General features: G+C 48.1%; 1 protein-coding gene across 1 annotated transcript; it reads left to right on the top strand.

Moving 5' to 3' along the window:
• The first annotated feature begins 294 nt into the window (after positions 1–294).
• Positions 295–9,368, top strand: ZNF135 (zinc finger protein 135). The gene is given in 5 exon segments (XM_038527465.1): positions 295–1,030; positions 1,240–1,324; positions 3,825–3,951; positions 6,845–8,505; positions 8,507–9,368. Coding segments are annotated over 4 exon segments (2,136 nt in total). The 5' UTR covers positions 295–1,030; positions 1,240–1,291; the 3' UTR covers positions 8,822–9,368.
• Positions 9,369–14,214: the final 4,846 nt, after the last annotated feature.

The raw sequence follows: 14,214 nt of genomic DNA, 5'->3' as shown, positions 1-14,214 counted from the left end.
GGCGGGGCCCAGACCGGGTCCGAGAGGAGGAGTTGCGGCCGGGGTGGCGCCCTGGCTTTGGCAAAAGGGGTGGGGGCCCCCGGCTTCCGTATCACCGTCAGGATGGCAGCTGGTCCGACCCTTCAGAGTCTAGAGCCAGCCTGACCTGCATTCCTACCTGCTTTGGTGGGACGTCCAGGGTTTGGAGGGTGTGGAGGGCCGAGCCCCGCTGTGGAGTCTCTCTGGAACTCACCGAGCGGCTTCTCAGGACGATGGTGAGGGAGACCGAAAGCACAAGATTTTACTCCCAGCCATTTTACTCTCTGGGACCCAGAACACAGACTCATTATGTTAAGAGTCTTACTGAGTACCATCCAGGCCTCTGTATTAATTCAGCAAGCACCTATTTTGATGTCCTGGGTGCCAGGCCCTGTGCTATACCCAAGAGCCCCCAGTATTGTTCCGGTCCCCAAATCCCCCAGGGGAGTCAGGAGGATGATAAGAAACCTGTCAACACATCACTGAACAAGATAACTCCCATCTTGGAAACCGCTGTGAAGACAATAGGGCACAAGTGGTATGGGGCAGAATCAAGGGTGCCCGGGAAGGGTCATCAAGGGGAAGTACAGAGGGACAAGGGAAATGCATTCTACCAGAATGAGTTTCATTCTGGGCACTCAGCCAGAGATGAGCTTGTAAACCACCACCAGTGGAGCCTTGCATGTAGCAGATGCTAAATAGATGCTCACTGAAGCAAGAGGCTTTCCTTCCAGCACAGATTGCCTTCATGTGTGTACTGCTGCATGCCAGGCTCCATTTTCGGCCCTTGCCACACCTTAATTCCTATAATTTCTGTGCTAGGTCACCACTCTCATTTTATGAGAGGGGGAAACTGAGGCAAACAGTGCCCGAAGACTTCATAACTGTCTAGCTTTCTGTCAGTAGCAGAAATAGTTATCACGCTGGAAGTCATCTGAGCAACTGGAGGTCTACCCTTGCCTGCTGTGGCCTTCAGTTTTTCTATTTGTGAAATGGGGTAGGAGAATTCAAGGTAATCCATCTACTGCCTGGAATAGCACTGGGCAGAGTAGAGGCCTGGAGAACACCAAGCTGAGGTTTCATTGCTGGTGGGGTTGGCCTCGGTGCAGGGCTCCAGGCTCTAGCAGCCACAGCCCTTCCTACTTGCACACAGATAACAGGGTGGGGGGTTTCTGGTCACCACAGCACTTGCCTAGTCTCTCATATCCCCTTTTGCCCCAGAACTGCCTGCAGAGGAGCTTGCTGTTCCTGCAAGAGGCCAGCGGAGGAGGGAATGACTGCTGGGCTCTTTGCTGCTGGGGCCCCGGTGAGTACACTGCCAACTTCACACACAGGCCTCCCAGGCCTGGCCTCCAGTCTGCACAGACTCATTCTCCTCTCAGGGCCTTTGCCCTTACTCTGTTCCCTGCCATGAATGTGCTTTAGTCAGCTCCATCTTCCTTCCGATTTCACACCTCACCACCTCTGAGAGGATTTCCCTGATTCCTTCAAGATTATGATTTTCTTCAAGACAGGTGAGGGGCAGATAGCACTTATCCATTCCACTGATGTGTCTGGCACTTTCTCAATCCAGGGTTCCAGTTTGTACTGCCAGCTCACTCTCTCCATCCAGTCCCTTAGGCAACAGGCACTTAGCACTTGCTATTGACCGAGTGGTGCACCAAGCTCTGTTATAGGAATTACAGGTTTGGGAACAGAGAAGATGAACAAAAAAATCACCATTCCTGTGAGGCTTACAGTCCCTATGAAGAATGTAAATGCGCCAAGTGCTGTGCAGGGAAATGAAGCCCAGAAGAAGATGGGCTTAGGCACCAGGCATTAGCCAGTATAGCCCAGAAGGCCTCTATGAGGAAGTGGCCCCCAAACAGAGGCCTGCAGAGGGTTGGGGAATGAGATCAAGGCCAACAGTAATAATATTCCAGGCTGGGGGAGTACCACAAGCAAATGCCTGGTGGTGGAAACAGGCACTTTCCATAAAGGGCATGTACATAACATAATAGGAAGACTGAGAACAAGGTCTTCTAGGCAAGTTGCTTGAGGCTAGGGCTTTGGGAAGCACTTCTGACCATTTTTGCCCCGTGCAAAGGCCCAGAACACAGTAGGCACTCAGTGAATGGGTGGAAATGTACCAAAGTCTGTGGTCAGTACTGGACACACTCCACCCTATCCTCCAAACATGTCAGCCCTGTGAGGTTGGAATGAAGAAACTAAAACACAGCTGGGAGTGGCTGAGCCAGGGCTAAACTCAGGATGCCTGGGCCCAGCTCAGACCATGTGCCCCCACCAAAGCCCCCAGTGCTCAGCACACATTCCACTGCCTTCATGACTCTTCTTCCAGACCTCTGTATGGCTACGCCATCAGCGTCCCATTTTCTCTAGACCACTTACCCCTCTTGGGATTCATTTTTGTCAGCTCCCAGACCCTGTAACTAGCGCATGAACACCATGTGGCCAGGTGTGTGTCTCTTGTTTCCATGGCATCTGTGGAGCCCTGAAAGGTGACCTGCACTCAGTGGTCTCTGCAGATAACACTAAGACCTATTGAGTCTGGAAAATGTAGCAGAAATAGGGATAGGGAAGTTAGTAAAATAAAACCTCCCCAAGCTCCCCAGCACACTTGCCTGAATGGTGGCTCACACAGGTAAAGCACCCAATATGTGCCAGGCCTGGGGCACACACACCATGTGAATTCCCTTATTCCTCCCAACAGCCTTCTCAGGGAGTTCTCAGTAACCTACAGATGAGGGCAGGGAGGCTCAGAGCACTTTAAAACATGGACCTGAGGCTGGAGTTTAAAGCCCAGTCATCTGGGTTGAGGGCCAGGTCTTGACAGTGCTCCCCCAACCCCTGAAGCCTAGTTTAATACCCTCTGCTGCCCCACATCTCCCCTCCTCTGGTGGGGGAAATGTTAGCAGAGGCATATGCTGCCAGTTGGGCCAGGATCCAGTATTTGGCTACCTTGTGTCTCTCACTCCCATCACTCAAGGCAGTGACAGCCAAAGTCAAGGTGAGGCCCTGGACTCACTTGCCTCTGCCCACCTCCCCACCTCGCCCAGCCATCCACAACACTTGATTTGGTGAGATGAAACTGCCTTTGCAGAGGATGTCTGTTTCTGCCCCTCACATGCCTTGAAGAAAATCATAAATTCCCCACCCAGTCACAGAAGAAACTGGCCTTGTGTGGGAATTTCAGAAAACACACAAGTGTGGTAGTGATGATTCCGGAATCCCCCTGGGAGCCTCCCTGCACCCTGGAACCCATTTAGACTTTCTCCTTGGGATTGTGTTTTTACCCCAATTTATAAATGTCCAAAATAAAAGACTAGGAAATGGTCCCCAGGAGTCCTTTAACTGGGGACCCCCATCTAGTTCATTTGCTTGTTCCCCCCACTCCATTGACTCTTCTCTCTCCTCACTTTGTATTCAGGTATCATTAATGCACAATATAGGTTTACGTGAATGTGCAGCTTGTTGACTGCAGGTATGGATACTAGTGGACATTCTAGCTGATGTATGGGAGGTTTTCAGCCTCCCCGGGCTCCTTCATGCCCCTCCCTCGGTCACTGCCATGATGGCATTTCAGGGGTCCTGTGTTTGCAGGACCCGGTGGGTCCTCTTATATCCTAAGACCCCCTTTCTTCTAGCAGAGCCCTTACACCCCACAGGAAAGCTGACCTAAATCCTTAGACTTGAGAAACCCCCCCACTCCCCCACACCAGCTTTGCTCTCCCTGTCCACCAGCTGCTCCTATTAGCAGCCATCGCCAGGTGTGGCCTGGGTGAGGACATTTGTGTGTGATGTTTCAGGAGCAAGTGACCTTTGAGGACGTGGTTGTGGACTTCACCCAGGAGGAGTGGGGGCAGCTGGAGCCTGCCCAGAGGACCCTGTATCGCGATGTGATGCTGGAGACCTTCAGGCTCCTGGTGTCTGTGGGTAAGGCTACAACTGAACCCCTGATGGTCTGCCCCCAGCACAGATTCTAATTCTCCTGGGTTAAAAGTAGGGGTAGGTTTAGTCCTTAAAAGCAGATACCTAGCATGAGTTTTGGGCTTTAGAGACCTGATATTTGGTTGGAAGTTATAGATCCCACCCGAAAATGCCAGAGGCAGAAAATCCTGGGGTAAGAGGGCCATAGTGGCTCCCATGACTGCAGAATCCCAGGGTCTTTCTGTAGTGCTATCAGGAACCCCCTCCCCCCACACTTCCTCCCTCTGTATCTCTTTCTGCCTCCATTCACAGATGGGCCCCCGGAAGTGAGAAGATAGCTACCAGAGTACCTCTTTTGCATCTGAGACCAGCAGAAAAGACAGAGTCTGTATCCTGGGCACCCATAGAAGCTAGGTCCTTCTATGATCCTAGAAGGTCCTAAGTCCACTTTCATATGAAGTTCATATTTCATATGAAATAATAATTTCATTATTGCCAGCAGGCAGGGGAAGCAGCAGAACTCTAATTGGCGGGGGCTGGGTCACACATCCACCCAGAGCCAGTGTTGGTGTCCGTATGAGGCCTAGCATTAGGGCCTCTACCACAACCTGTCACCTCTAGGGCCTACAGCCAATTGGTCCCAGAAGACTGAACATGGAGTGGACAGGGGGATGGGGAGGGTTCTGGAATACAAAGGCATACTTGTGGGTCTCCCTTGAGCAGGATGTTGGCTTCCCAAGCTAGATGTCATCTTCCTGCTGGAGCAGGAGGAGGAGCTATGGGCAGTGGATGAGAGGGTGCCCTGAAGTGTGTGCTCAGGTGAGGGGAGAGCCCTGCAGGGCTGGGAGGAGCCCATTCAGCCCTGTGGCACTCTCTCTTCATATCTGCTTTCACATTCTTCAGGGCAAATTGACTACTCAGTCTTTCAGTAAATGTGCATCAAGCATCCGTTCTGCGGTGAGTGAGACCAAGTTCTCATCTTCAGTGAATTTACATTCTTGGTGAGGGAGGGGGCATGCAGTAAACAGGTAAAATAATAACTGCATAAGATACGACATATGAAGAATGCTGCAGAAATGAATGCAGGTCATGAGGCAGAGGCCAGGTTGTGGGGATGACTTGAGCACGGATGAGGCTAGCCTCTCCAGGGAGGTGATCTATGAGCTGAAGCCTAAGTCATGGGAAACCAACCCATGAAACAAGCTGGGAGAACAGAATTCCAGGCAGAAGGAATAGCAAGTGCAAAGGCACTGGTTGGGGGGGGGGGGCGGGCAGTTGGCTGCTCTTGCTGTGTAACAGACATTCCAGCTTCAGTGGTTTAAACCATAGAATCTTTTACAAACTCATGTATCTGTGGGTCAGTGATCCAGTCTGGACTTTTCCACGTACCCTTCAGGGTATGTTCTCCATATATCTTATCCGGTTCCTGAGACCAGTACCAACTCTGTAGGAAGTGGGGCTGTCCCGGCACTGGTGTCAGGCCCTGACCCAGGGGGAGAGGGTCACCACAGAGTCTGTCCAGTTCAGAAGTAACCAGCCCTTACCTAAGTTATTAGCTTTCTATGGCTGCTGTAACAAATTACCACAAATTTAGTGGCTTAAAACAACATAAGTTGTTTTACGGTTCTAGAGGTCAGAAGTCCAAAATGAGTGTCACTGTGCTATAGTCAAGGTGTCAGCAGGTCAGCATTCCTTTTGCAGTGCCTGGAGAGAGCACATTTCCTTTCACATTCCAGCTTCCAGAGATGCTCGCATTCCTTGCTTCACAGTCTTGTCCATCTTCTAAGTGAGCATGGCCCTAAGGTCTTCTCACATCAGCCTGGCCCTGGCCCTGGTCCTCCTGCCCTGCCCCCCATTTTCTCGCAGTTCCAGAACCCTGTGATTGCCTTGGGCCCACTAGGATAACCCAGGGTAATCTCGGATGATTAGAAAAACAGGGACATATTTGGGAGCTACTATTTTGCCAGCCACACTTGGCTTGATCTCTCTCTTTTTTTTTCTTAACACTTAACTAGAGTGTAACATAAGTGGGCAGGGTGGCCCCATCACAACTTTAGGCCAATCCAGTGTGGTAGTGGGGATGGCATACACTGAAGCAATGGCTGTAGGGACAAAAAGCAGTTCTGCCTGGAAGAGGGAGAAAGGGATGTGTTTGTTCAGCACGTCTGTTGGATACTGCTGCAGGTGGGGATGCCATGGTGACTGAGGTGGACAGAAGCCCTGCCCTCAGGGAGCTCCCAGTGGGTGAGACAGACCCAACAGACCAGATCCAAGTCCTCTTATTCACCTTAGGTCATTTATCCACCCTTGTAGTGATATACAGCTCTCTCCAGACTGGGGGAGCTGGTGGTTTCTTGACATGTGGCAGAGGTGAAACAGCAGCAGGAGACCTGGACCTGAGCAGTGGGAGGGCTGGTCTGGGTGGTCCTTCACCTGTGAGGCAGCTGTTCCTCCATCACCACCTGGCTGCTTTCGTCAGGGCCTGGCCATTGCTCTGCCTCTTCTGACCTGGGGCATCTGCTCATGGCTTCCCTAGCTGCTCACTGTCAGCCCAGCGTCATCTCCCTGCCCTCACTCTCTGTGTTCCCCTTGCTCCCCTTGCAAGATCCATCCGTGTCCCTCCGCCAGCTCCCCCCTTCCCCCCTTTCTTTCCTGCTCCTGTTACTTCCCTCATTTGCAAAACTGTATTTTTAAATGGTCAAATGTACTTGTGCCTTCACCCTTTCAAAACTATCAGTTTTACTCTTTTTTTATTTATATTTTTTATTTATTTTTAATTTATATTTTATTTTTTTATTTTTATTGTTTTTTAGTTTTACTCTTTATCTACCCATCCACTACCACAAACTATTCCCCCCAAACTGAAATTAAGGAACATCTCCATTTTTGTTCCTTTCAGATTTGGAAACTAGGCCCAAAACCAGACTGTCAGCTCTAACGCAAGACATCGCTGAAGAAACGCCCAGCAGTGTCCTGGTGGAAAGGTTCCTGTGGGATAGTCTGTGGTGCTCTGAGGGTGACGATGCTGAGGGCCAGGGGGGGCAGTGTCATGAGAGCCGAGATAGACACATGGTGCAGGTGGCCTTCATGCCCATGAAGACACTCATGCAGCAGCGGCAGCAGGGGAATGAGTTTGGGGAAAACTTGATTCTGAGCCCTAGTCTCCCATCTCAGCCAGAGATTCCTGAAAGACAAGGCATCCACATGCTGGGGACACACAGGAAGAGGGGGATGCCAGAGCCAGGGCTAAATGCTCAACAGGAGATATATGCAAAGGAGAAGCCCTACAAGTGTCAGGCATGTGGAAAGGCCTTTAGTCACAGCTCAGCACTTACTGAGCACAACCGCACGCACACAGGAGAGAGACCTTATGAGTGTCACGAATGCGGAAAAGGCTTCCGGAACAGCTCAGCACTTACCAAACACCAGAGGATCCACACTGGTGAGAAACCTTATAAGTGTACTCAGTGTGGGAAAACCTTCAACCAGATTGCCCCACTGATCCAGCACCAGAGAACTCACACAGGGGAGAAGCCCTACGAGTGCAGCGAGTGCGGGAAATCTTTCAGTTTTAGGTCCTCCTTCAGTCAACACGAGCGGACTCACACTGGGGAGAAGCCCTACGAGTGCAGCGAGTGTGGGAAGGCCTTCCGGCAGAGCATCCACCTCACCCAGCACCTTCGAATTCACACGGGAGAGAAGCCCTACCAGTGTGGGGAGTGTGGTAAGGCCTTCAGCCACAGCTCTTCCTTGACCAAACATTGGCGAATCCACACTGGGGAGAAGCCATACGAGTGCCACGAGTGTGGGAAGGCCTTCACGCAGATCACACCACTGATTCAGCATCAGAGGACCCACACGGGAGAGAAACCGTATGAGTGCAATGAGTGTGGGAAGGCCTTCAGCCAGAGCACACTCCTGACAGAGCATCGGAGGATCCACACGGGAGAGAAACCCTATGGGTGCAATGAGTGTGGAAAAACCTTCAGCCACAGCTCATCACTCAGCCAGCATGAGCGGACGCACACAGGAGAGAAGCCGTATGAATGCGGTCAGTGTGGGAAGGCCTTCCGGCAGAGCACACACCTCACTCAACATCAAAGAATCCACACTGGGGAAAAGCCCTATGAGTGTAGTGACTGTGGCAAGGCCTTCAGTCACAGCTCATCCCTAACCAAACACCAGCGGATCCACACTGGGGAGAAGCCCTATGAATGTAATGAGTGTGGCAGAGCCTTCAGCCAGCTTGCCCCACTCATTCAGCATCAGAGGATTCACACGGGAGAAAAGCCCTATGAATGTAATGCATGTGGCAGAGCCTTCAGCCAGAGCTCCCTTCTCATAGAACACCAGAGGATTCACACCAAGGAAAAGCCCTACGGGTGCAACGAGTGTGGAAAATCCTTCAGTCACAGCTCATCACTCAGCCAGCATGAACGGACACACACTGGGGAAAAGCCCTATGAATGTCAGGATTGCAGGAAATCATTCAGGCAGAGCACCCACCTCACTCAGCACCGGAGGATCCATACAGGAGAGAAGCCATATGAGTGCAGGGACTGTGGGAAAGCCTTCACACACAGCTCGTCCCTTACCAAGCACCAGAGAACTCATACTGGGTAAACCCACTTCACACTCACTGGAACATGGAAAAGCCTTAAGTCATAGCTCATCCTGTACTAGACTTGACCCAGTCATTCTCAATGGAAACAATACAAGTATATGCATATGCAAGCCTTCAACGAGCACATGTCTCAGACACCCTCAGAGAGATGTGGTGGAAATGATTGTGGAAATATTAAGCTCTAGGTCATCCATCCCCAGATATCAGATCATCCAAACAGTAATAGGGAAATGTGGAATTAATCAGTGTTGAGTACCCTCAGTCATAAGTGCCCACTAATGCTACATTGTACAACCTACAAAAAAGAGAAATGGGGGGGGGGGGCGCGGAAATGTAGTGGATCTGGAGATGGCTTCATCCAAGGATTCACAAAATTCCAAATGAGAGATTTTCAAAGTGGTGAGAAACCCAACAAATGCTTTTTGTATACAGGAACCAGATACACTCAGAATTATCATTATTGCACATTACATTCTTGGGAAGGGTGCTTATGAATGGTGCAAGATGACTTCATATAAATTTCTCTACAGGACTCACAGGCATTAGAAACACAGATGTTGCTGTTTCACAAAAAGGAAGATTTCTTTTCCCTTTGTTAAGCCATCATCTTATGAACAATAGCACCTCCGTATTGGAACCTTATGTTTTGCAAGATTTATCTTTTTTGAGAAATGTACAAGTTAATCTTCTCCTGATAGTTTTTCATTGATTCTTTTTCCTGGTGTTTAATAAGCTTTTGTTTTTGTATAATCTGTGTTGAAGGTCCATAGTATCACATTAAATCCTGAATCCACTAACAGTCTCTCTCAGAGCCACAACCTTTGAACAGTGACTTATCCTCATTAGAATCTGTATTTAAATTGCATTGGCTGGATATGGCCACCAACCGTCAGGGTTATATCAGTTGGCTTACTTTACCAATCACAATCCTGGGATGTAAGTTTCTCAATAACTTGAAATTTCTCCCTTGGGGGAAGGATATTACAAATAGTCTTCCAGTAGTCCCCAGTATGCTTGTGCAATGCCTCCTCTCTTTTTTTTGGAATTAATTTCATCGTCATTTAAAAGCCACTCAAGAAAACAACAGTCCCTGGTATAAATAATGCAAGTCACATCAGTAGATTTAGCTATTCTAATAATACCATTTAGGAAGCAAGAAGAAACAGGTGAAATTAATCTGTCCCTATATATCCCAAATGTAACAAACCACTGATGGAGGAGATGTTTTGCTTGCTTTCTTTGAAATCCATTGTGTATTTTGTTTGTTGTATTTGTGTATTCAGTTTTCTGTAGCCTCCTTTTGGGTGCTTATTTGCCACAAGGAGCCAGCCAGTGGCTAGACTGGACTAGGCGGCTTAGCAGCCTCAGCCCTAGTCAGCTGTGTCCATCTCCCTTTATTACGTGTATCCTCCTGCGTCCCTGTGTTTCTGTTCTTGTGTTCCTTCTTGTCCTCAAGGAAACCAGATGTACTGAGAAGATCAGCTTCTTTAAGTAAATGGCATGAGAGGCTCTTACCCCTGAATCTAGTGTAGAAAATATGTCACGCTAGTTGTGCATAGTTCAGACTCTCTAGGGTTAGAATTCTTGTCAGAGAACACTACATTTGGAAAACATGTTAAGGCTCCTCTATTCCAGTTCAGTTCAGTAAAACTGGAACCCGACTACACACTTGCAGTCCTTAGAAAATGCCAGATCACTGAGAACCCAAGCCACACAAGCTCCTGCTGTCCTGTTGCAGCCCTTGCTCACCTGCCCTGCAATAACACAAACAGGAACACAGCTCGGAATTGGGAACCATGGGGAGGTGCCCACAGTATCACTTCTACCCTACATTAGGGAGGGAAACAGAAGTGCCTTCCCCAGCAGTGCTACTCCAGTGCAGGCGCATTGAGGACGTTATACCCAGAGTGTCAGAAAAATCGCAGGGGCACATGCACTTCTGACCAGGGGCCCTGACTTATTTAGATAGTTGCTGATATATCTTAATCCTTGACATAAAAGTTCAAACCTAATAAGGAAAACTGAAGGGTGTGAATACAGATTCAGAAGAGGCCGTGCAGTTTCGCCTTTGCTCACCGGACACTTGTGCTTAGAACCCAGAGATGCTATGGCTTCCAGCTACCACGAGGCCACTGGGCAGCAAGGATGTTCAAGCCAGGTGGGCTCTGTCATGGGCTCCAGTCAGCCAGGCCTACTCTGCGAGTCCTCCCAGCCACATTGGGCATGCACATGAGCAAGGCTTCAGGTAACTCCAACCACACAGCTTTCAAGGTGCCTCAGATGTCAGGTTCCCAGCTGAGGTCTCACACATGGGCAAAAACAAGCCATACCTGCTGTGCTTTTTCCAAATACTGACCCCCTGGATCTGTAAGTAAAACAAAACGCTAATGTTTCATGCTGCTGAACTGTGGGGTGACTTATTGCACAAACAGTAGTACTCCATAAACCCCGGGACCTGGGACCTCCTGCTGCAGAAGCCAGCCCCCAGTTGAGAGTTTCCCCAACTGTCCCCTTCCCGAATGGCCATCCCTCAGGAGCCCTACTCTCAAGAGATACATCTCTTGTCAGCCAGAGGGTGGGGCTGGAGAACCATCATGTCAATGAGACTTGGGTGGGGAGCCACGTGTTTTATAAAATCAGGCTGTCATGGGTTGAGGGCGGGCTGGGCTACATTATATTTTTGTTTTTTGTTTTTGTTTTTTGCTACGTTATATTTTGAAGCTCAGTTTCATGGATTTGCCACGAAGTTAATGAAGCTGAAGCTCTAAGGTCCTCCTTCACTGTTTTTGCAACCCTTTGAAGGCCAAGTGCTTAATTTTAGTAACTTTGAATTTTTTTCCTGAAGAGAGACTCCTCAGTTGTGTGGAGCTGAGGCTTAGTGAATCTGGCTGGAGCCCAGGTTCCACTGATGCCACTCCTGGGACTTCTGCACAGATGTAGTGAAACAGCCCAGCATGTCCAAGGACAGCAGGTCTTCAACTCTACTGTGAGTGAAAATTAGTTGGGGGTGGAGTGGGTTAGATCTGAGACTGGTCAGTTTGAGGCGGGTTCTCCAAATGCCAGGATGTAGCAAGTGTGAATTGATCTCAAGCCTCCTGAATGGTCTCACTGCCAGAGCCCACTGTTGCCAAGAGTGGCTATGCCCCAGTAGCCTCAAGGGTGAGGGAATAGTTTGAGCCCTGACTTTGCATTGGATTCAGAAGACTGAACAGAGGACCTGCCTTTCTCCACATCAGAAACCCACCAATCCATCTTGTTATGCCAGTCGGCTGAATGAAGAAAGTCCACAGTGTCTTCCTATAACCCTCCAGACAACTAAGTCACTGATTCATTCAAGACTCGAGGGACACACACACTTATGAGAATGCTCACAGATTTTTTTTTTTGAGAATGCTCACAGATTTTATATATGCACCAAACACATACATACCAAAATCTTATACACAGAACAATTACTGAAACATATATAACCTACTGAGATGTTAAAAGTAATAGTTCCCATAAGATGGGAACATGGGAGATTTTTTCCCCTTTATATTTTTTAAAGTTTTCCATAATTGGAAGAATTCTTTTTAAAATGGTGAAAAGTGAATTTTATTATAAAAGCCCTATAAATAATTTTCAAGGGAATTAAAGCAGAAATAACTAACCATAGTTCCATGACTCTAACACAACTATTTTCATGTTTACACTTTATTTGCTATTTGAGGACATCAACCATCCTTTACAGTTAGAATATCTGTGTTCTATTTCCTGAGCTACACTCAGAAATTATTCTTCCGTGTTGCTGCATCTTCTTATCATCAATGCTGTTATTCCTATGAATAGAAATCTACCTATTTGAATCTACTTATTTGAATCTACCTATACGAATAGGCTCTACCAAAATTTAAGTGATGGTTCCTCTATAATTGGGCACTTAACTCCATGCAAACGGTCTTTCTAGTCACTTATGTGCATTTTACCCTTTTTTGTTTCCTCTATAATTTTAAAATCCCAGAAAGGCTTTCAGCATCTCATTGTATATAGCTTTTCTCTTGGTTTTAATTTTTTGAGAGAAATCACTACGCCTAAAACTTAAGACTCAAAATATACAAATGTCATAGTGGGGTTTTAGTGTGACTGGGCTGTTTGTTTTCCAAAGCAGTTGCACCTGTTGATGCTGATTTGCAAAACTCTCAACCCAGATAATGATGGAAGGCCTGTATTCGTTGGCTCAGGCTTACCACAACATAATACCACTGAGTGGGTGGCTTAAACCACAGAAACTAACTTTCTCACAGTTCTGGAGTTCTTGGCTGGAAGTCCCAAGATCAGGGTGCCGTCATGGTTGGTTTCTGGTGAAACCTCTCTTCCTGGTTTATATATAGCCACCTTCTCACTGTGTCTTTGCATGGCCTTTCTCCTGTGCAAACATGATGAAAGAATAATCTCTGCTCTTCCTCTTATTAGGAGATCAACCCTATTGGATTAGGGCCCCACCTTTATAACATCCCTATAAGCCCTATCTCCAAATATAGTCACATTGGGGGTTAGGGCTCAATGGATAAATTTGGGGGGGATTCAGTCTGTAACAAAGGGTATTTTAAGCATCTTCTTCCCACTGAAGGAGGGCTGGTGTTAGATAACCAACAACTTTGCAACCATCATGGCAAGAATGGAGGATAAATAGGGTGGAGTGGGGAGGTGGATTTAGGTGAGAAGCAGGATATTTGCATTACTTTAAAGTGTCTCCCCACAGTTTACTTACTAGCTAAGGGGAAGAAATAACCATAAAGTGGAGAAATTGGACAGCACTTTTTAGGTGAGCAAAGGAATCCTCACCAACAGTACGAATGTGGACCACAGGCACTCCCAGGTGTCTGTGAGGGGGGCCAAGGGACAGGAATCACAAGCAAGCAGGGGAGAATGTTCGGGTGGAGGATTTTTATTATTTTTGTGCCTTTTCTGTACATTTGAAGTTATTTCTAAATATTTAAAAATATAAACAAGAAAAAAATATAAACAAGAACACCATCTAGCTGTGCATTAAGGGAGACATCAGGTGGGAAATGGACGGATGGAGAGCTGGGTTTTTTTTTTTTTTAAGATTTTATTCATTTATGGGGATCCCTGGGTGGCTCAGCGGTTTAGTGCCTGCCTTTGGCCCAGGGCATGATCCTGAAGTCCAGGGATTAAGTCCCACATCAGGCTCCTTGCATGGAGCCTGCTTCTCCCTCTGCCTGTGTCTCTGCCTCTCTGTGTGTGTGTGTGTTTCTCATGAATAAATGAATAAAATCTTGTCTTCATTTATTCATGAGAGACAGAAAGGACTCAATCCCAGGTGCCCAAGAGAGCTGGGCTTTCTGATAACAAAGGACCCACCAGTGGCCCTGAAGCTGAAAGTGGGATGCGCCTCAGACGTTACCTCTCTGTGGCAAGAGAGGCAAGCTCATGGGTTAGGCTGGGAACAAGAGTTCAGAGAGCAAATACAGGTTTTTAAAAACAGAATTACCGGGGTGCCTGGGTGGTTCAGTCACTTAAGTGTCTGTCTTTGGCTTAGGTCACGATCTCTGGTCCTGGGGTTGAACCCCACTCCAGGCTTCCTGCTCAGTAGGGGTCTGCTTCTCTCCCCCTTTCTCTCCCTCTGCCCCTCCTCACTGCTT

The sequence above is a fragment of the Canis lupus genome, chromosome 1 (assembly GCF_011100685.1).
Source record: "Canis lupus familiaris isolate Mischka breed German Shepherd chromosome 1, alternate assembly UU_Cfam_GSD_1.0, whole genome shotgun sequence".
In the NCBI taxonomy this organism is placed as follows: domain Eukaryota; kingdom Metazoa; phylum Chordata; class Mammalia; order Carnivora; family Canidae; genus Canis; species Canis lupus.
This window is presented reverse-complemented; position numbering and strand designations above follow the sequence as displayed.